The sequence below is a fragment of the Trichomycterus rosablanca genome, chromosome 21, assembly GCF_030014385.1.
Source record: "Trichomycterus rosablanca isolate fTriRos1 chromosome 21, fTriRos1.hap1, whole genome shotgun sequence".
Taxonomy (NCBI): domain Eukaryota; kingdom Metazoa; phylum Chordata; class Actinopteri; order Siluriformes; family Trichomycteridae; genus Trichomycterus; species Trichomycterus rosablanca.
In genome coordinates, this window is record NC_086008.1 from 17,871,394 (window position 1) to 17,895,967 (window position 24,574).

The window sequence follows — 24,574 nt, forward strand, 5'->3', positions numbered from 1 at the left end:
GCCCATCTGAAGTTTGCCAGAGAGCATATGGATGATCCAAAAGAGGATTGGGAGAATATCATGTGGTCAGATGAAACCAAAATGGAAGTTTTTGGTAAAAACTCAACTCGTCGTGTTTGGAGGAAGAAGAATGCTGAGTAAACACCATACGTACTGCGAAGCATGGGGGTGGAAACATCATGCTTTGGGGATGTTTTTCTGCAAAGGGGACAGGACGACTGGTCCGTGTTAAGGGAAGAATGAACGGGGCCATGTATCGTGAGATTTTAAGCCAAAACCTCCTTCCATCAGTGAGAGCATTGAAGATGGAACGTGGCTGGGTCTTCCAGCATGACAATGATCCCAAACTCACCGCTCGGGCAACGAAGGAGTGGCTCCGTGAAAAGCATTTCAAGGTCCTGGAGTTGCCTAGCCAGTCTCCAGACCTCAACCCCATAGAAAATTCTGTGGAGTCCGTGTTGCCCAGCGACAGCTTCAAAACATCACTGCTCTAGAGGAGATCTGCATGGAGGAATGGGCCAAAATACCAGCTACAGTGTGCGCAAACCTGGTGAAGACTTACAGGAAACAGGAAACAAAGATTATGTTACAAAGTATTGAGTTGAACTTTTGTTATTGACCAAATACTTATTTTCCACCATAATTTACAAATAAATTCTTTAAAAATCCTACAATGTGATTTCCTGGATTTTTTTTCTCATTTTGTCTCTCATAGTTGAAGTGTACCTATGATGAAAATTCTTTCTAAGTAGGAGAACTTGCACAATCAGTGGCTGACTAAATACTTTTTGGCCCCACTGTATATATATATATATATATATATATATATGAGAAAATAAGAGTTGTTTGTTAACCATTGTTTAATTATAATAATATAAAATAAGAATAAGAATTACGTAATGTACAGGACAAACACTAAGTTAAAAATAATTAATTGCAAAATAGCATAACAAGTGCAAAAGTGTTTCAAACAGCACGTAGAACCCATGTGTGTGTGTGTATGTACTGTGCATAGTTGCGTGTGCACCCACCGCGACGCTAACCAGTCTTATTTGGTTAGTAAAAGTAAATGCATGAATGTACGAATTATTTAATCGTTCTATATATTTTTTTTTTAATGTATTTATTCATTTGTTCTGGATTCTTAATTCATTTGGGTGCTCTAAGATTGAATTCTGAAGTTGCTTCTATTTTACGTTTATTAGAAAACATCAAGCGATGTGGGGAAGTGAACACGAGATCTTAGTGAAACATCTGTTCTGTGAGCTGATCTGTTTTATCTGATCAACACGGTTTGTGTTGGAATAAAATAAAGAAGAGGAGAGGGAATGATGTACAAACTGCGTGCGGAATTGTGACAGCGGTGTGCGCGCTCCCGGCCACGGGCTTTCTCTCTTAACGCTGTCAATCAACGTTGTGGGCGGGGCGGGGCTTTAAACCACACCCACCACAAACCCCGCCCAGAGAGAGTGCACGAGCGCCGCTCCAGCCAATGAAAGCGAAGCAAAGTCCTAGCAGGACCGGAGCTGGATAAAGAGTCGCTGAGAGGAGTTTCGAGTGTGCGAAGGCGAAGCTGCTGAACGTTTGTTTGTTTTTGTATTAGAGGAGTGTTTATTGTAGCCACGCGTAAGCTACTTAATGAAGGATGATAAGCGGAGTGCGGTCAAGTCTATTTATACAGTGCTCGTCGTCTTGAGGAGTGAAGAGAGCGAGTTCGGACCTGAGAGGACTTCGGTTTGAACGGCTATGGGAGCTACGCTAGGGATGCTGGAGCTTTATTAACTCCTTTCTATTATTGTTCACTCTGAGGACGTTTTATGGTACAACCAGGACTTCGAATCGCTGGCATTATATGTGGAAAACGACACGACATGCTGTGAGGACATAACTTTGGAATGGACGCATGATTCCGACCCCGATGGCGAGGTCGAAGCGGCGAGTCCGGGAAGCACGCGCATCCCCGTGGCCGTTCGCCTGCGCGCTCTTGCTCCTCGTCTCGTGCGTGTGCGTGTGCGCGGCTCCGTCCGGGAACCGTCCCCGGCGGCTCGTGTGCTGGCAGGCGATCTTCAACTGCAACGCCGAGCCCCAGTGCTACTACGCGTACGAGCAGTACACGCGCGCGTGCGAGCCGGTCCTGAGCGGACACCGCCGGTCGTGCCCGAGCCACTGCATCGCGTCTCTCGTCCAGCTCAACATGACCAAAAACGGGCCGGCCCTGGAGGACTGCGGCTGCGCCGACGACCCGCTCTGCCGCGAGACCAAGCGCGCCATCGAGCCCTGCCTGCCCAGGACGAGCAGCGTGGGCTGCACGGAGGCGCGCAGGCAGTGCGAGAGGGACTCGCAGTGTCGCTCGGCTATGAGCGACTACATGAAACACTGCAGCAAGCTGTTCGGCGGCGTCACGTGCACGAGTGCCTGCCGCGACGTGATCGCGCACATGCGCCGCCTGCCCAAGGCGCAGCTGCTGGACACGTGCGTGTGCGACGGCGCCGAGCGCACCATCTGCGAGTATATTAAGACCAGCATGCAGACGCTGTGCTTCGGGGCGCCTCCGTACCCCCCGGAGGAAGGATCGGGCAACACCATGTACGACTACGAAGACGGTGAGGATGATGAGCCGGTGCAGCGCGTGGCCGTCGGGAACTCGGGGACCCGCATGCTTGGCTGGCGCGTTCTCGCCGGACTTTTGCCTGTTTTGCTCCTGTTGCTTTTGCTTGTTTGATCAGATCTGAACACCAATTGCTCTCTTACACCCCCTACCCCACCACCACCACCACCACCACTGCTTTTAAATTATTGGGGATTTGCAGTTTTAATTGCCTTAATCTCTAAAGATTAGATGAACCTGTGTACAGTTGTAACACTTAATTACTACACAAAATGTAGGCGCACCGAGCGTGCCGTCGAGCCCTGCCCGCCCAGAACGGGCAGCAGGGGCTGCACGGAGGCGCGCAGGCATCACGTTTCTCTCCGTTCATCAGCCTACCGTAGAGGCCGAGCACGCCGCCGGGCCCTGAACGGGCAGCAGGGGCTGCACGGAGGCGCGCAGGCATCACGTTTCTCTCCGTTCATCAGCCTACCGTCGAGGCCGAGCGCGCCGCCGAGCCCTGCCCGCTTGGAACGGGCAGCACGGGCTGCACGGAGGCGCGCAGGCATCACGTTTCTCTTCATTTATCAGTCTACCGTCCAAATCAACATTAATAGATTATTAAGGTAAATAGCTATGACACTTTCCACAACAAATGACCTAAATCTGTCATTTTAATGTCATTTTCCACAACTAGTGTCTACGGTCAGTGTGTACATTTGTCACTGCTAGTATCAATACCATGACCGTGACACTGATTTGCTTTTATTAACTTTTACCTTTAACTAGTTGGCTATGAAATTTAGAAGTTAATTGTCTGGGTTGAAGTGCCACGACTGCTGTACCACTCCTTTGGCTTGATAAGTAAAGTATTCTGTATTCCTAATATTGAAAAGGAAATTAATCAATACTACCATCTGTTATATTATACTTTTATAGAGCATTGTATTGTAGGCTATTATAAGATGCAATATATACGTATACAGACGTACAGTACAATTAAATTCTTTCTTCGCATATCAGAGCGCAGGGTCAGCCGTCGTACGGCGCCCCTACGCCCTGGAGCAGACAGGGTTAAGGGCCTTGCTCGAGGACCCGACAGTTGCTGCATAGCAGAGCCTGGATTTGAACCGGTTGATAGCCCGAAGCTCTACCCACTAGGCTACCACTGTCCCATTTCATTTGATTAGGTCACATGTCAGACTGGAGTTACATTTCATTTCTGATATACAGTGTACTAACGAGTTCTGACGAGTTGCACTTAAAATATATCAGAAGCAAAATTGTATGCATTCAGTCCATAGATCCACTTTGAAACGTATATTCTTTAATTGTAAACATATACGATGTTTACAAGATTATAATAATCACAATACATGCTTAATCTTAAGCAGGCACTTAAAGCTAATGACGATCACATCTTACAGATCTCTTTAACTGATGTCTTAACAGCACAGACATGCATATACTTGACATTTTCCACTTTTGGACCCATGACCGTGATTTTGTTACAACTGTATGCAGGCTTATTCTTGACACCCCCAATCCTTATAATATTGCATTGCCTTGTTTCGAGTCTATGCAATCAGTTGCACCCTTCAGAAACTGAACCGAATTGAACTTTCCGAAGAAGAAAACAATTTGAATATTTATTTCTGAGCTGCCTGGAAAGGATATGACTGTATTTTTTATTTTTTTTTAACAAAGGAAAGCTCGGTCTAACACTACTGCCTTAAAAAGACTTGTTCTATTCTTGACGTTGTCAGGGAAGGACGGCTTGACGATACACGTGTTGCTCTTAAGAAAATACGTATGTGCACCTAAAGAGTTTTATTTTGTTACTTAGAGATATAACAACGCAAGGGTTGAATCAGACAGCTTTGCACTGCCGACATGCAACTACACAGAATGATTTCCAGTCGTTACTTCAGTCGGATTTGAATGAACACTGCTGGTGCTAATGCATCGAAGACACTGTCGGATCGTTTGCTGTGTAGTGTTTTCACGCTGCAGTATGTAACCTTTGTAACTCATTTCGGACACATCACACGGCATACCAAAGAAAACTTGCAATGTTGTAATGTCGTGCTGTGCTGCGCTGTGCATCTCGCAACCTGTCTTTTAGAGTAAACATTGGAATAGTTTTGAAGTTGTGCCTTAGATTGTGATCTGTCCACCACCATCATCAGCACCATATCTGACTCGATAGCTTTCGACTTCGTATGAATAGTTTAGGCCTGACAGGAGCACAGCGGCGCGCGTGTAGCGCCACTCGTCTTTACTTCGGTTCTTTTTGGAACAAGGTATTTTTAGACAAAGGTTACATACTGCAGTTTTAAGCTATTTTATATCAAATGTCAGAAGGTCAAATGCTGGATTAAATTAGATGACAAGTGAAAAAGTAGTGATAGAGTGAAATCATTGAAAAACGTTTTGTAAGATAAAATGTCTCTGAACCAAGGGCAAAGTTATTTTGTTGTAAGAATCTTCATACTGTACAGTGTAAATATTTTCAGAGAATCTTTTATTGTGCTATCCAAGATGAATTATTGGGTGTAGAAATGTCTAAATCCACTGTATGACTGCCTCGTTGATGTACTTTTTATAGAAGGCATAAAAAACGTAAGTACAAAAAACTACAAATGAGTGTGCGGTTTGTTTTTTGGTTTTCGTACTAACACTGAACAGCTCATGTACTCTGTTGTGCTTTTAAATCAGTCAAGGTATCTTACACACTGTTTGAGGAAAGGATTAAGCTTCACGCACGAGCAGTAGCGATACTATTGGCTTTGCAAACAGACGTGTTTGCTGAAGGTCTAAACTCTTGACTTTTGGATATAGTTAGAACGTAAGCGTGAAAGTGGATGACTTTTCCCAGGGGCACGCATGCTGCTGACAGACCAACATTTGTTTACTTTTCAATCATTGTGTTTGCTTAACAGCCTCCGTCTGCGTGCTGTCTCTCTGAACAAAGTTAACCTCTGCTCATCTGTACTAATATTACATACGCAGCACAACTTTTAACAGATTTAGTTACAAATTGTGTATTTATATCTTATTAACTAACTCTATTAGATGTCTCGGCCCCTGCTGCTTACATAATGGGGGTTGGAAAGTTGCTTAAAGCGTGACTCCTTAAGGTCAAGAGTCTCCGCTCCGACGTTAGTCGTTTGGTTTAACATGCTGAGCTCATCAGATCGTGTAGGCTAATGATGCTTGTTTGACAACTCATTAAGAACAAACTCATTAAGTCTTAAAGTGAAATAGTGCTGTGTTCAACCATCCACTTCCAAGCATAAACAACTGCTTGTAAAATAAATAAACCAAGACTTTGCACTATGCTAGTGTTTCATTATATTTGCAATAGTAAAATGTAACCTTTAAGATGCAGTTAAAATGTGCTTAAACACTTAGACTTAGTTTCTTCAGCTTTTTTTCAGATATACACTTTGTTAAAAGCTATAACTTTCCACGAAAGCGTTGGTATTACAACCTAATTCAATATAACTAATCCCAAGACCAAATTTGTGGTGTTTGTATTGTTGTTTATTAATACAATTTTTTGGAATAATTATTAGGTTTTAAAATATGCTTAATAATACATTTAAAAAAAATAATTATTGGGTTTTAAAATATGCTTAATAATACATTTTTAAAAAATAATTATTGGGTTTTAAAATATGCTTAATAATACATTTTTTTTAAATAATTATTGGGTTTTAAAATATGCTTAATAATACATTTTTAAAAATAATTATTGGGTTTTAAAATATGCTTAATAATACATTTTAAAAAAATAATTATTGGGTTTTAAAATATGCTTAATAATACATTTTTAAAAATAATTATTGGGTTTTAAAATATGCTTAATAATACATTTTTTTTAATAATTATTGGGTTTTAAAATATGCTTAATAATACATTTTTTAAAAATAATAATTGGGTTTTAAAATATGCTTAATAAAACATTTTCTAAAAATAATTATTGAGTTTTGAAATATGCTTAATACATTTTTTTAAATAATTATTGGGTTTTGAAATATGCTTAATAATACATTTTTTTGAATAATTTTTGGGTTTTGAAATATGCTTAATAATACATTTTTTAGAATAATTATTGGGTGTTAAAATATGCTTAATACATTTTTTTGAATAATTTTTGGGTTTTAAAATATGCTTAATACATTTTTTGGAATAATTTTTGGGTTTTAAAATATGCTTAATAATAAATTTTTTGGAATAATTATTGGGTTTTGAAATATGCTTAATAATAATTTTTTTGGAATAATTATTGGTTTTTGAAATAAGCTTAATAATACATTTTTTAGAATAATTTTTGGGTTTTAAAATATGCTTAATAATAAATTTTTTAGAATAATTTTTGGGTGTTAAAATATGCTTAATACATTTTTTGGAATAATTATTGGGTTTTGAAATATGCTTAATAATAAATTTTTTTGAATAATTATTGAGTTTTGAAATATGCTTAATAATAAATTTTTTTGAATAATTATTGAGTTTTGAAATATGCTTAATAATAAAAATTTTTGAATAATTTTTGGGTTTTAAAATATGCTTAATAATACATTTTTTTGGAATAATTATTGGGTTTTAAAATATGCTTAATAATACATTTCTGTTTACATTCATATTTGCAGCATTTAGAAGCATTTTTATCCAAAGCGACTTACAGTTGTGACTGTATACAATCTAAGCAATTGAAGGTTAAGAGTCTTGCTCAAGGGCCCAACAATGGCAACCTGGCAGTGGTGGGGTTTGAACCAGCAACCTTCTGCTCACTAGTCCAGTACTTTGTTCTGCTCTGAAGTATCCATGAGCAATCCTGATTGAAAAGCAGCAAGCGTTTAGCAGAATTTTAAAATCACATTGTCAGTATCTGTATAAATCATTAGAATTACAGTAAACTGTTTGTGTTTGACCAAAATAATCCACCAGTGACTACCTGTCCAAAGGCATGGGATTAAAAAAAAACATAAAAATAAATCAAAATCTGCTAGGTTAAACTTGGCTGTGACATGGCCTAATTGCTCGTTTGTGATTGTAATGATCTACAGCTGGTGACTTCTCTGTGCTAATTTAAATTAGGCTGGTATGACGCCACCCATTAGCCAAAAGACTCACAATAGTAAGTAGTACATCTCCGAAACTTGATACAGATGCAGATCATAGAGTTTTAAAACTCAGAATTATCACTTGAAACCGTTTTATGCAAGTTTGGACCTTAAGATCAATTGTACAAGTGATTATCTGTAAGTACATAAAACTGTGATCTCTTTGTCAAGGTCATAAAGTGAATGCAGTAACTACTTTGTGCTGAGACAAAATGTGTATGGATAGTCAAATGTAATCCAAACGTTCAAGTACTGCCATGGCATGCCTGTTTTTAAAGTGTATCAATGCTTTAATTCAAGTTCTCTTAAGGGTTGACTAAGCACAAACCAAGCACAAATCTGTACATAATTCACCTAAAATTAAAATATTACAATGCAAAAACTAAAAGGCAACATTGCGTTGAAGTGAAATATTTAACACGTTCATATGGAACTCATTTACACATTGTAATGAAGTTTATTTAAGATAACACTTGGTGCATAACATATCAACAAAAATGACCCAGCTGTAGTCTAATCTGTTATGCTGATCTGCTAAGAAGTCATCTACATCTATCTATTTATAGAATGCAAAAGCTATGCACAGCTATTTCTTATAATAAGTCACATAATTAAACCAATAAATGCCCTTATAAACACTTTATGGGCAAAACTAAGCCTGGAGTAAGTAAAGTAAAGCAAAAATAAATGCACTGGCTGTTTGCATTTCAGAGAGTAACCTGTGGCTTACAAAGCTGGTGTCACATGCCAATAGAATAGAATGCCTTTATTTGTCATATATACAGTATATATATGTGTATACTGTATGTATATGTATACAGATGTACAGTACTACAATTCTTTCTTTGCATATCCCAGCTTGGGGTCAGAGCTGGGGTCAGCTATTTTACAGCGCCCCTGGAGCAGACCGGGTTAAGGGCCTTGCTCAAGGGCCCAACAGTGGCTGCATAAGCAATACAGCAAACATACTGCTAATTTATGTAGTTTCATTCTACCTTATTATTCATGCTTGTTAATAGCTTTTTAAATATTACTTCATGATTTTAAGTAACTGGAAAAACCTGGCTGTTTATGTAAACCACACTTTACTGAAACAGATACTTTCAATTCAATCCAACATTATTGTCATTATTAGGGATGTCCCGATCACGTTTTTTTGTTCCCGATCATTAATTTTGATCCCGATCCGATACCGAGTCTCAAACCGATACTTGTATTTTCTAGATATTGTCTAGATAAGAACGAGATAATACTGTTCACACAGTTCACACTTCAAGTACATTACAGTTATTCAAATGAATCCAATGTATATGTTTAACAACTGAATAGCTCTGCAGTGCTGTAGGAAAAAAATTGCCTGCATCCAAGCTATTGCTTAATGTTCTTTTATTTTCACAAAACAAAAGTAAACAAACTTAGTGCAGCATTGTAGTAGTAACACTAGAACACTCAAAATGAAGTGAAGGTTCTTTTTGAGGAAAATCAGCATCTCTGCCGTGTCAGCGGACAGCCGGTTCCTCTTCTCATCATATAATAATAAACTCGCTGTATTCGACTGATGATGATATCTGGTTTGTTTCTTATAAGCCACCGTACTTGTATGCGTGTCGTAACTGTAACAAACTTTTCTGTGGTTGTATTGTGACGATGGTTTGATGGACGTTTCTACGCAAAGTGAGTGTGTTTTGACCCTTTGGGGCTTCCATAGTGCATGGAATAGCGTGCTTGGCTAACGCGATGACTCTAGCTGTCCCGCTATTCTGTACCGTAACAGAAGAAGTTAATAAAGTGTTAAACGCTCCCGACAATCTGTGAATATACCGTGTATTTATTTCTTATCCAATTAATTGAGTATAATCTGTCAAATAAATAATTAGAATTACAAAGACAACTTTTAGTGACTACTTGTCCAAAAGCAGGGGTCAATATGTGGTCAAACTGTACATTTGGAAACTTGGCGTCCACCTTAAAAATTTCAGTTGCGATTCTCAAAGGGAATTTTTCCATCTTTAGGCATCTGCCTCACTGGGTGTGTTCGAAAACCTAGAGATCTCTCTACATAGTCAGCATTTGACGTCATCCTAAGCGCGCTCCCGAGAATGAGGCTGTTCGAAATCCTAGATGCCTTTAAATGTTGTCTAGTAAGGTATCTTAAAATTTTAAGGTTGTTTTGACTCGAGTCGACGAGTGAGCATCCGATGCTGCCTTAGCTGCCGGGGCCAATCGGAGCATTCATTGCGGCACAACATTTCTCACAGAAAAATAAAAAACATGCCGGACGGTGCGGAGAACCGAGTTACTTTCAAACGTAAATAAATCATTATCGATTTTTAATTTGTATAAACTTGCGTTCTGATTACTAGTCCTGTACCTTAAGTGTTCAAATTTTGCCTAGTTATTTTTTATCGCGATTAATTTGGATTATATTTACATTTACATTTTCGGCATTTAGCAGATGCTTTTATCCAAAATGACTTACAGTACTGTGACCGTATACAGTCTAAGCAATTAAGGGTTAAGGCCTTGATCAAGGGCCCAACAGCAGCACCCTGGCAGTAGTGGGGCTTGAACCAGCAATCTTCTGATTACTAGTCCTGTACCTTAAGTGTTTAAATTTTGCTCAGTTATTTTTGCAGTCGATTAATCGCGATTAATCTTGATTAAAATTTTTAATCATGTGACAGCCCTAGTTTTAATATCAGCTAATATTAATATACCAGCTACCGGTAAGTCACAATTGACTGCTTTTGACAGTATGCATTATTTACATTTGGTTTATAGGAATGTCCAGGAGTAACAATAATTGTGACACACGTTTCTTAAAAAGAATGGAGGCCCAAAAAACATTTGTAAAAAGTACTGTAATGTAGCAGTGTTCGAGCAGGATCTTTATGATGGTTACCTTTCTGTTGAGGTCTGTGGGTACATTTGTTTACTTTGTCCCAGGCAACTCTCTCATCCAGCGAAAGCTTTCCTTTCCCCCTCCTTCCCCCTGTTAAAAACACAACCTATACCCCCTCCTCCCCCATCCGCAGCAACTTTCAAAACGGACCCGATTGCTGCAAAATGTTTTATTAGAGAGGAGACAAGAGTCCTCTAGCGCACTGAATGAAGGAGAAGTCGAGTGGCACTTTTGTCATGCTAATCTTAAGCACATAATGGCCGCGTTCGCACAATGCTCAGGCACTTCATTCCTCCGAGGCTCACTGACACCTCTTCAGAGCGAAACCACGGGGTAGCATGTGGGAAAGATCCGCTCATCCCCCCCGGTCCATCCACGCACTCCACGTGAGCTCTCGCGCTCGGATTCCACCCCGTCTGATAAAACGGGGCCCAGCATGCCGCGTATGAAATAATCGAGCCTCGGACGGCTGACGGGCCAGATCAACTGGAAGCAAGAGGCAGAGGGGAGATGAATACCAGGATGAGATTTTTGCGCTGTGGTTTTTATGATGTGTCAAGAGATTGAGAAAGCGGTGTGCAGTTGTGCACTTCAGTACTTTTAACACTTTTTTTTTTGATTGAGGTGCTGGAAAATGTTAGCGTTTTTTAACTCCACTTTGGCGCATAGCTGAGCTTTGCTGGGGGGGTTGAGCAATCAAATCCACCTAGCCTCCATAACTATTTGAATGTCAAAACGTCTTAAATCGGCACAAAAAGAAGGTTAATAAGTGTCATGCTTGGATTATAGGCCAGAAGTGTCAACAGCAAGTTGTAACAGTTGTAGTGGACATCTGCGACAAGCAAAGGTCCACAGCAACATGAATAAATAAGAAAAAACTTGATCCTGCAGTTAAACAGAGTAGACTAAACTGTCGATCGTGCCAACTTCTTGGTGCACTACATAGGGTACAGCAAACTTGCTGCATGCTGTGAAAGACGTTGAGTTTCAAGGTATTGTTTCACATAAGGATGTATGTGAAACATGTTAATGTGTTACATGGTCCTGTGGACCTGCACGCTGTATATTTTAGGCTTATGTAAAGTAATGTACAGATTTCTCGACAAAGGGCGGCACGGTGGCTTAGTGGGTAGCACTGTCGCATCACGGCAAGAAGGTCCTGGGTTCGATCGGCAGGCGGGGCGGTCCGGGTCCTTTCTTCGCGGGGTTTGCATGTTCTCCCCGTGTCTGCGTGGGTTTTTACTCCGGGAACTCCGGTTTCCTCCCACAGTCCAAAAACATGCAGTCAGGTTAATTGGAGACACTGAATTGCCCTATAAAGTGAATGTGTGTGTATGTTTATCTGCCCTGCGATGGACTGTATATTTTAGGCTTATGTAAAATAATGGGGTTTGACACTTATACGTTTAAAATAACACAAATATAATATAAAAACACTGAAATACAACTGAAAACAGTTAAATACTATAAAACCTGCACTTTACCTTTACTTTTTTTACTGTTTCCTTACACTTCTTAATCGTAGAGATGCTTGATCCTGGAATATCATATTCCGTTAAGTACGGGCGCATTCACATGAGAAGCGGCACAATAGCTTTTGCTTTGGCTGTGTCAAAGGGGGACAAAGCTTGACTCAAACGTGACTTATTGTACTAAAACAAGCGAGGAATTTTATTAGTAAAGAGGACGTATGAGCAGTAATAATTGTAAGTTTTTTTTAAATGATAAGAGTTTTAAACTCTCTTGGAAAAGATGATTCTTACAATTTCAAGTGAAACAGGAGAACAATCAGTTTAAACTTCAGATACATGTTGACGCTTTAAGAGTGAATTTGACACTTTTTCCACACAAATGCATATTCGTCTCACTTTGACGTTGTACCAGCAGCACAGTCGCACATACGTCAAATTTAGGGGCAACATCAAAGTTTAAGGGTACAGATTTCTCCGCAAAGGGTGGCACGGTGGCTTAGTGGGTAGCACTGTCGCCTCACGGCAAGAAGGTCCTGGGTTCGATCCCCAGGCGGGGCGGTCCGGGTCCTTTCTTCGCGGGGTTTGCATGTTCTCCCCGTGTCTGCGTGGGTTTTACTCCGGGAGCTCCGGTGTCCTCCCACAGTCCAAAAACATGCAGTCAGGTTAATTGGAGACACTGAATTGCCCTATAAAGTGAATGTGTGTGACCCTAATTGGATAAGCGGTATAAGACAATGAATGAATGAATGAAGGAATGAATTTCTCGACAAAGGACAATGAGTTTAGGGGAAACATCGAGTTACAAGGCACCACTGTATCTCATGTTGTTCTCACAAGAAATTTATAGTAGTAATAAAGTACAACAATCAGACAGAATTACAAATATTCAACAATACTTACACTACCACTTTTAGATAGATTTAACTTTATTGTCATTGCTCAGTACAGGTACAAGGCACGAAATGCAGTTAGCATCTACCAGAAGTGCAAATAGTGGCATTGTGCAAAAAAACATAGAATATCAATAAACTTATATAAAGTATCTATGATTAATATTAATACATCATTATAACTATAGCTATTTACAGATATGGAATTATATCTATGTACATAGTACTATATACCAATATCAATCAGTGTCTGACGGCTATACGAGATGCTCACCTGGCAGTATGGAAGGTAAAAACTAAAGAACAGAAGACTAATAAGTCTGGAGCGATGCTGAGCCTCACATTGTGCACGCGCCACCATCTTCCCAAATTATATGTATCGAACCCTAACAGTCTATACACTACAGTACTCTAGTACTTTCACTCAACACTATGAGCACCGGATCATAGTATCGTTCACAACAGAGCGAGCAGAGTTTACAACACAATGCACGTCTGTGTTTCAGCTCTCTTGAGTCCAAAAGGTATCTCTCCAACTAATCTGGACCTTTGTGACTCCTGGCAACGAGTACAATAACTCTCCAACTCCTGGACTGTGTCTGTTAAAGTCTGATAGTCATTATGCCGTCATTATAATGGTAAATTCGAATGTGCTGAAACATGAGTAATTACAGCAACAAAATCATTACGCCGTCCTCAGGAAAACATGAACATACCTCAGCCTATTTGGTGGTACAAGCCTCAAAGTCTACTTTCTCTCACGATGGTTTTAATTAACTCCTAGCACGCCGGAGACGAGTCACATTCCATTTTCTCCTGCTACAAAATATGGAAAACTTTAGTGAACTCAGCAGGGGGCTGGGCTTTCATTATGGCAACAGAACATTACTGTTCTGTTTGGTCAAAAGCTTTTATTAATTATCTGCTTTTGGGAAACATCATAGCTTTCTGTTAGAATAAATGTCTTAATTAAACCTGTGAGGTGGTTCTAGCACACAAAACTATATGTACTTTTCTATACATTCATTAATTCATTGTCTGTTTTACCACTGCGGTGGGTCCGACAGGCAAACGCACATATTCACACACACGCACATACCTAGGGCAATTTTGTATCAGTGCTACCCACCTAGCCACTATTCTGCCCACTTTTATATACAGTAAAAGCATAACATGGATTCAACCACTTCTGTGTATGTTACTTAATATTCTACTGATGCATATGTGCATTTCAAATTTACAAACCTTGTACTAATATTAAAAGAAGAGTATATTATGTTCCAGTTGGGGGTTACAGCTTGGGGACAGACAACAACCTTAAGCAGAAGACAAAATAACATAAAACTGGATTTTAGAAGTAAATGTGAAGGTGCTTGCGTGGTCTTGTCAATCTCTTACATTTCGGCATTTTACAGTACTGTAACAGCATACAGTCTGAGCAATTGAGGGTTAAGGGCCTTGCTCAAGGGCCCAACAGCAGCAGCCATGCAGTGGTGAGGCTTGAACCAGTGACTGTCTGATTACTAGTCCAGTAATTTAACCACTAGGCCTGACCTACAGACTATACCAAGAGGAAAGTGTCAAAATTGAAGCACAGCAACCGTTGCTTCTTACTGTAGAAGTCTGCAGTTGCCAACAATGTATTGCTATTATTGTTATACTTTGTAGTTGAATTCTTTTCCTGACTAGCAGTATACTGTATTTTAAATATAAGTTAATAAGAAGCATGCTGTTGAATTGAACACACCCGATCAGCTGAACCCCAGCCTATGGATTTATACCACAAGTAATAAGCATACGTGGACTAGGTAGACGTTAAGAATTGACAGTGTCCATTATGTATCTTATGAGTTTAGCGTATTTTTTCTTTATTGGCTTTTTCTGAAATTCTACTAAAAATGTTTAAGGTTTATTCTACTAGATACATTTTTATTCTTACTCAAGTCATTATTTTGAATGATTTTATTCTCTGGATTGAACGCAATGATTCTCAGCATCTGCTTTTTTCTTCTTTATAAGCACAATAACGAAGTGAGACAGCTGGTATGATCAGGACTGGGGAAATAAACAGTGAAATGGAAAGTGAACCACATAGGATTAGGCACATAATCCCTTGAAGGTTAACCCAGATATTTCATGGAAGATGACTACAGAGGCCGTGTCAACTCTGCCCCTGTAAATTTATTAGAAGAGTGCTTTATTATTACATATATATTTTTTCTGCATATTACAGCTTCTTTGGAAATCTGGGGTCAGAGCACAGGGTCAGCCATTGTACGGCGCCCCTGGAGTTGAGAGGGTTACAGTGGCTGTGTTATAGAGCCACAACCTTTCGATTGATAGCCCAAAGCTTTACCCACTGGAATGAATGCCTTTATTTGTCATATACTGTATACATATATACATATACATATATTGCATGGTGCCCTTGGAGCAGAGAGTGTTAAGGGCCTTGCTCAAGGGCAAAGCTGGAATTTGAACTCTCAACCTTTCGGTTGATAGCCCAAAGCTCTACCCACTAGGCTACCACTGTTTCTAGAGATCCATTAAAGATCCATTTTGTGCATTATTTCATAATTATAAACAGTTAATGATTGATTACAAGAGATGCATCATGGTATTATTTTGTTATTTACATTTTTAATGCAACAAATTCAAATTTATTTCAGGCATTTTGGCATCCTAAAATCTAAATATCTAGGTGATGAGATGCTTCACTATACAGAGTATACAAGCAAACTAACAGGGTCATTAAGTCATATACAATTCAAATAATATACAAATAAAATAGCAGCATTAAAACCATTTAAATAATAAGTTGAAACCTTTGTCAAGAAATATGATTTTGAGGTGCAAAACAAGATCAATAGCTTTTTAATAAACAGTTTTTAAGAAATAGACGTTTCTTTAATAGCCATTTCTTTTATTTCATAGCCACAAGTTGTTAGGCTCCTTTAATTTACTCTGTCTGGTAATATTACCTCATATTTTAATGTTTGTTTGTTTATTAGGATTTTAACGTCATGTTATACACTTTGGTTACATTCATGTTATACACTTTGGTAGTTACTCGATACACAAGATTAGGTCACACAAGGTTATATCCAACACAGTCATGGACAATTTTGGGTCTCCAATTAACCTAACTTGCACGTCTTTGGACTGTGGGAGGAAACCGGAGCACCTGGAGGAAACCCACGCAGACACGAGGAGAACATGCAAACTCCACACGGAAAGGACCCGGACCGCCCCACCTGGGGATCGAACCCAGGACCTTCTTGCTGTGAGGCGACAGTGCTACCCACTTAGCCACCGTGCCGCCCATATTTTAATATAACCTTAAAAGTAAGCAAACAAATACAATTGTAAGGTAAAATAAATACGGCATGTGCTATAAATACATTTAAAATATGGTATTTTGTACTAATGTGAAATGTTATCCTGTTTAAATAATGTATTGTATTTTAAAAGCTTTGCATCAAATTCCCATGTATAACGTACAAATAAAAGTATATTTTATTCATTGCTTGGATTAATTTTACAATTACTTTATATCTGCTTCTTTAAAATTATTTAAATTTGATTTATTAAAAAATGTTGGTCTTTATTTTTTTTTTTTATCCATATTTTTAAGTTAAAGAAACCCCTCTGTGTCCCAAAAAAAACTATTTAAGAAATTTCCTCGTTCATCAAACTTCATGCCTGAGGGACAAAATTGGATTTTTTCCCCCCTATCTGAGCTGCCACTTTGATTCCATCAAGGAAGACCTCTGCTGAGGCCCACTGAAACAAAAAAGTAAAAATACCTCAGTAAAGCCTCTCCAGAGGGGATCGGCTCTTTTACCCATGAGAGGAAAAAGAACTTTACAGGATTAACATGGCCACAAAAAGAATTTGTACCTGAGAGCAAAGTTCAGCTTTCAGACCTCGAGTCCCATATAAGGAACCAATTTGTTCTGAGATTTGTGGTTTGATTATTATAGCTACCAAAATGAAAGTTGTGGAGCTATGAGGATGTAAACATATATATGCTTTGTTGAAAGTAGTGCGTTCTTGTACGTTCCAGATGTTTCAGGGTTTTGGGTAATGCTGGAATAACTGTTTATTATATATCCTTCAAATTAACATCAAATCAAATTATTTAACATTAAAACCACCTCCTTGTTTCTACACTCACTGTCCATTTTATCAGCTCCACTTACCATATAGAAGCACTTTGTAGTTCTACAATTACTGACTGTAGTCCATCTGTTTCTCTACATGTTTTGGTAGCCCCCGTTCATGCTGTTCTTCAATGGTCAGGACCCCCACAGGACTGCCACAGAGCAGGTATTATTTAGATGGTGGATCATTCTCAGCACTGCACTGACACTGACATGGTGGTGGTGTGTTAGTGTGTGTCCACTCACCGTGTCCACTCACCGTCCACTCTATTAGACACTCCTACCTAGTTGGTCCACCTTGTAGATGTGAAGTCAGAGACAAAAGCTCCTTCCACAAAGTATTGATATGAAGTTAAAAGCGTGGAGTTTAATTTATTCACTTAAACCTTGAACCTGACAGCTTGAACCTGTTGCAAGGAAAGGCTTAATTAACTGAGAAACGTTTCCTCTGTGTTTTAGCAGCTTAATAATCTCGGCAGACCTGTTTTGGTGGTTCTTGTAGAAGACTGTTGCTCCATTTACTTTTTAAGAACGGTCACCAACTGTAGTCGATTATAATTACTAAGTTTACATACAATACATGCAGTAGGTGAGGCTTTTAAACACGGTACTACATCTACTGTAAAGCATGGTCGGTCTAGTATAATGCCCTGGGGCTGTTTTGCTGCCGTGGAACTGGTGCATTGCAGAAAATGAATGGAATAACAAAGATTTCCTAAAAATATCTTATCTTTGGTGCAATCAGATGTTCCAGCAGAACAATTAACTACCCGATACACTGGTTAAAAACAGATTTCGAAATGTCCTGACATCAACACTCACAAAAATGTCATGTCACTACACCGTCATCGCTTTGCAATGGTTGGCTGCACAGATGGGTCAGATTTCTCCAATGCCCCTGATGTCTCTTGCCCCTGATAATGCAATCCCAGTCATGATGTTGTCAATCCAGGTTATTCTTGGTCTTAAACATCTGAGTCTTGATTTTCTTGATCATGTGGGTGCCTCATCACAAGTGCTTAAAGTAACATAACTTTGGGCCTTAATGTGGTTCAGTCGTCCTCTTCTGTTCTGGCTATCCTGTAAACCTGCTCAGTGGTGACCATCTTCCTTCATTAGCTTTTCAGCAGTTTTCCAGGCTTTACAGCCATATGTGGTATTGGCCATAATCAAATTCTAGAAGATGAACACAATTAGAGAAACAATGAACAAGCCAGTAAGAAAACCGAAGGCCCAAACAGCAGTTAGGATGCTCTGGAGTAACAACATCCATATGTATGGTCACTAGGAGTCTGAATTACCTTTTCGGCTCTTAATATTAAAAATAATTATCATAAAATAATCATTGAGTTAAAATCAAAAGTTCCATGACTGCCATAATATATTTTTCCCTAACCCCCTGTGCTGTCTCAAGGGTGAAATACAGATTACATCCCCTTAATGTTATTTTAACCTGAAATTTGACTTTTCCTAGAGTGACCCCAGATTTCCACAAAGTTTGTGGTATATGACAGGTAATTTCTTCATGCAAAATAGGTTTGGACTTATTAATTTAATTAAGCTGCCTTATTTTAAGGGTTTTAGTAAAGGCAATGGGAGTATCCAGAATGCTAAGACTACACAAGAGTTAAGTAAATGACTAACAAAAGGCTTTAAAAATAAACCAGATCAAACCAGCTTGGCTACATCCAAAACTATAAATGGTCAGTTTGTCAAAAAGTACCACTGACACTTGGTGTACTATACTATATAGTCTGTGAATAACACTAATTACCTCTTCATCACGGCACCTGTTAGTGGGTGGGATATATTAGGCATCAAGTGAACATTTTATCCTCAAAGCTGATGTGTTAGAAGCAGGAAAAATTGACCAGCGTAAGGATTTGAGCGAGTTTGACAAGGGCCAGATTGTGATGGCTAGACGACTGGGTCAGAGCATGTCCAAAACTGCAGCTCTAGTGGGGTGTTCCCGGTCTGCAGTGCTCAGTATCTATCAAAAGTGGTCCAGGGAAGGAACGGTGGTAAACCGGCGACAGGGTCATGGGCGGCCAAGGCTCATTGATGCACGTGGGGTCAGTAGCTCGATCTAACAGACGAGCTACTGTGGCTCAGATTGCTGAAGAAGTTAATGCTGGTTCTGATAGAAAGGTGTCAGAATACACAGTGCAAGCAGTTTGCTGCAGACCAGTCAGTTAGGAAGGTGATCATAATGTTATGCCTGATCGGTGTATGTAGTATACTGTATGAGGTTTGGGATGCAGCCTTTTTATCAACAACCAGGTCAACACATGTACAACTGAGAGCAATTTTAGTAATAAAATCTTGATTTGTATCATTATATTTCATAGCAATTCATTAATATATGACTGTACTGTTCTTACACTTGATACAAACTGTAATTTTATGCATATTATATAAGCACATTGCTAACAAATTAGCACCGAACTGCTTGTACAAAAGTGCCAGACTCTAATATTTAAAGTACTGAATGTGATTCTTTCAGATTTGTTTATAGGCATTTGTTTATAGAGAGTTTATTGAGTGATAAATGCTACAATATGAATCATTATCCAGAAAATATTCTATATATAATCAACCTTAGACTTCAAAAAAGTGTGGACTAACTGAGATTCCTTCCTCCTTGGTATAACTATTAGTATAAAACCCCAATAACAAGCAGAGAAGGCGAGATTCTGTCATCCAGCAGGGATTAAAAGCTGGCAAGGTTTGGCTGCTTGTTTTTGCTCGCGAGGATAATGAGGTGATGGAGGGGAGAGGTGTTTTTTACTAACAAAGAGCAAGGCCTCCTTTTTCTACTACAACAGCCATATAATTCCTCTGTCAGGCAGGGGAGGAGAGATCCAGCAACAGAGGAGGGAGGCCTTGGCCTGAGCTATGGTCCTGATGAATGAAGGGGAAAGCGGCAATGGGGAGGCAATGAATGTCAGCCATTGGGTTTAAGACAGGGCTCTGGCAGCGATGCTGAAGCAAATAGGCATCAGTGGGTGGTGAGTGTGGTTTTTGTTGGAGGTTTTTATGTGGTTAGGGTATCACTTCTCTCTAACCTAAAGGCTTAAGCTTTAACAAATGAGCCATCTTTGATTGTTTGATATGGTCAAATGAAGCCTGAACAATGTACGATTCTGGTGAAAAATGTGTGGCGGTACCAAGCAGGGTTGTTATTAAAATGAAAAATAGTGTTCTACATTTAAGTCTACTTCTTTTTTGTTTTAGCTAGAACTCAATATAGTTCATGTTTTGTCTGGTCAACTTAATTCAATTTAATATACAGTCATTCCTGCATTTTAGGCCTACAACACATTCCATAAAATGTTGGGATGGTAAAGCATTTACCACTTTGTAATGCTGCTATTCCGCCTCACAACACTTAAAACACGTTTTTGTTTCAGGTTTTATTTTGGCTCATTCTTCCTGCAAACACGTCTTAAGATGTTTAACAGTACGGGGTCGTCGTTGTCGCATTTTGTGTTTCAGAATTCTCCACACATTCTCTATTAGGGACAGGTCAGGACTGCAGGCAGGCCAGTCCAGTACCCGTACCCTCTTCTTCCTCAGTCATGCCTGTGTAATGTGTGCAGCATGTGGTTTTGCATCGTCTTGTTAAAAATTGAACGGACGTCCGTGGAGAAGACGATGTCTTGAAGGCAGCACATGTTGCTCTAAGATCTCAATGTACTTTTGTCTGTGTCTGGATGGTCTTTTTCATCTTTGGTCCGGAACACACAGTGTCCATTTCATGTTTCCACTGTGTGATGGTCCATCCCAGATGCCTCTGAGCCAGGAGAACTCAACGCCACTTCTGGACATGGTTAACATAAGGCTTCTTTTGTGCAAAGTTAAGTTTTAAGTAGCATTTGTGAATATAACTCTGTTTTCTAGTGCTTGACAAAGGTTTGCTAAATAATTCTTTGCCCATACTGCCCCCAGGGGTTGTTGTTTGGACAATTTGTGTAAACATTAGACTATATTTCAAAGGAAAAATGGAATCCCTTTTAATTCCACACTTTTTCTAACTCTTCCAATCTTAAGGTGTATAAACCACATCCAATACTCTTAACATACCTAACAATCAGTTTATTATTAGATAAGATCCCCGTGGGGGAAATTCGACTGTACCCTCCAGCACAGGGTAAATACAGTTGATGAAATAAAATAAAATAAAAAATCAGTTCTACTATTTCACTCAGAATTTTTTATCCGGAATCTCAAGCAGAAAAAAGAATCTTAAGTTTTATAATAAAAAAAAAAAGTCAATTATATAAATTATAATAAAGTAAATAATAAATAAATAAATCAAAAAAATTGTTCTACTGTTTCATGCAGAATTTATTATCCGGAATCTCAAGCAGAAAAAAGAATCTTAAGTTCCTTAAAAAAATCTTTAAAAAAAAGTAAATTATATAAATTATAATAAAGTAAATAATAAATACATTAATAAAAAAAATCAGTTCTACTATTTCATTCAGAAATTATTATCCGGAATCTGAAGCAGAAAAAATAATCTTAAGTTTTGTTAAAAGAAAAAAAAGTCAATTATATAAATAATAATAAATAATAATAAATAATAATAAATAAATAAATAATTAATTTTAAAAATCTAATTAACATTATAGATCAAATATAGACCAGATAAACAGAGCAAGATGTATAATTAAGAACACAATTAAACAATACATATATGAACCCTCTCAGTTACACGCACAGAAAAGCTCATCCTGACCCTTCACTTTTCCTTTGAGTCCATTTACCAACACTTAATTCTACAGCCAGTGTGAAAAAAAACACCACCACACTGGACAGAGAAAAGGAGGGTCCTCCTAAAACAAGAAGAAGAAAAGCTGGAAGGAAAGAAGCAAAAACTGAAGAAAGGAGTTAAAACCACAAAAAGCTGCTGACACAGAACATAACTTAATTTCCATGGCAGCTGGGAGGTGCAGTCTGATGTGGAAGGCCATTCTGACTTCAATGACTCCTCTGACCCTGAAGGGCAACCCATTCTCCGGGCATTTGGTCTCACTGGATAAGCCTGGAGAGCCATTTAAAGGGCATGAAAATGAGTTGGCATGAGGTGTTAACAGAGGTGGTGGCCAAAGAATAATCACACAACTAGACCTGTAGTCAAGTTATTCAAGAAAACAGCTGGAATCAAGCAAACATCAAATCTAACATGGGTTGAGACCAAGTCAAGGATATGCAAATAAGAGTAATTTTAATTCTAGACCAAAAGCAAGTCTTTATTTTAACTATAGCTGTTTAAGTGTGTGCTGGATGTACAGTATATACAGCTGAATTCAAACGTTTACATATGTGAGGAACATGTATGCCATGGCAGCTTTTAATTGGCAGATTTTAATGATTTGTGCATGTGTTCTTTTATTTTACCAAAATAACTTTTAAGAATTAGTTCTTTTATCTGTTTATTATATTTTATTATGAGTCAAAAATATATGTACGCACACCAACACAGTGCAAACCTGTAATGTAATGTCATTTCAAGTTGTGACATGACCTCTTAATTCCTCAGTGCATAGCGCTGTCACATCACAGCAAGAAGGGTCTGGGTTAAATCCCCCGACTGGGCGGCCAGGATCTTTTCTGTTTGGAGTACATGTTCACTTTTTGTCCTCTGGTTTTCTCACACAAGCCCAGAACCATGCGGTCAGGTTAATTGGAGCTACTAAAAATTGCCCTAAGTGTGAATGTGTGGGTATGTGTGTGTGCGTGTGTGCCACCTCCTTGTTTCTACACACACTGTTTATTTTATCAGCTCCACTTACCATATAGAAACACTTTGTAGTTCTACAATTACTGACTGTAGTCCATCTATTTCTCTGCATGCTTTGTTAGCCCCCTTACATGCTGTTCTTCAATGGTCAGGACTCTCACAGGACCACCACAGAGCAGGTATTATTTGGGTGGTGGGTCATTCTCAGCACTGCAGTGACACTGACATGGTGGTGGTGTGTTAGTGTGTGTTGTGCTGGTACGAGTGGATCAGACACAGCAGTGCTGCTGGAGTTTTTAAACACCTGGACTGAGAATAGTCCACCAACCAAAAATATCCAGCCAACAGTGTCCTGCGACCACTGATGAAGGTCTAGAAAATAACCAACTCGAACAGCAGCAATAGAAGAGCGATCGTCTCTGACTTTACATCTACAAGGTGGAGCAACTAGGTAGGAGTGTCTAATAGAGTGGACAGTGAGTGGACACGGTATTTAAGAACTCCAGCAGTGCTGCTCTGTCTGATCCACTCATACCAGCACAACACACACTAACACACCACCACCATGTCAGTGTCACTGCAGTGCCGAGAATGATCCACCACCTAAATAATACCTGTTCTGTGGTGGTCCTGACCATTGAAGAACAGTGTGAAAGCAGGTTAAAAAGGTATGCAGAGAAACAGATGGACTACAGTCAGTAATTGTAGAACTACAAAGTGCTTCTATATATTTTAAGTCCAGGAAGATTTTTAGACCTACATTTTTTTTTACCTAAAGACACACAATTCTTTTTTAAAATGTAATTTGTGGTATTCCATTCATCTGACACTTGTCTTGATAAGTGTTAGTTTCATGTGGTGTGTTAAGCTTGCATTGTAGCTCTGTGTTAAATGTTTTCTTTTAAAAAATGTTGTTCCTGCTGTTTTCAGGTCATCCTGCAACTCTTCACAAGTGACTGCTGACCTCTCTTATCTTCCTTATCATTGATCTGTAAGTGAAAGTCTTTACACTTTGGGAAATCTCACACGACACACCTGTCTGGGGAAAATGTGTGGTTCCAAAATTTCCATGTGACTCTACGTATATGACCATATGTAACTTTTTGTTTAAACATTTTGAGCTTTACTACTTGTGCTGTAAAAACCTCCTTATAGCAATTGCAAAAATTCTAACATTTTATAGACAGCAAGCAATTTGCAGCATTAATTTATATAACTTGATTTCATTTTATGTGACCTTGACATAAAGACCAATATATTTTCCCTCTCAATTTCATGTTTAAAAACATATCTTAAAAGGAGAAAACCCACCAACCTGTGAAACCTGCCAAACACTTACAACTATAAAACACATTTTGACAGAATGCCCTAAATACACAAAGGAAAAGACAACACGTGCACATGCCTGAAACCATAAAAGAAATCCTTACACAAGACAACAGTATTAACCTACCTCGCATCCATTAAAAATAAAAATGAAAATATAAAATGGACCAAAGGATAAAGACAAGATAAAAAAAAGATAAAAAAAGTGTTTAACATGGCATAAAAATGGCAAATAAATAAATAAATAAATAAATAAATAAATAAATAAATAAATAAATAAATAAATAAATAAAAACGTCTTTGTATATACATAAATACTTGATTGTTCATTGTTAAAAATTTAAACATAAATAAAT

At 38.7% G+C, this 24,574-nt stretch overlaps 1 protein-coding gene across 1 annotated transcript; it reads left to right on the forward strand.

Annotated features, from left to right (window-relative positions):
* Nucleotides 1–1,918: 1,918 nt before the first annotated feature.
* gas1a (growth arrest-specific 1a) lies at nucleotides 1,919–23,882 on the forward strand. The gene is made up of 2 exons (XM_063017632.1): nucleotides 1,919–5,209; nucleotides 23,823–23,882. Exon 1 carries the CDS (start codon nucleotides 1,919–1,921, stop codon nucleotides 2,720–2,722), a length of 804 nt encoding a protein of 267 aa, XP_062873702.1. The 3' UTR covers nucleotides 2,723–5,209; nucleotides 23,823–23,882.
* Nucleotides 23,883–24,574: the final 692 nt, after the last annotated feature.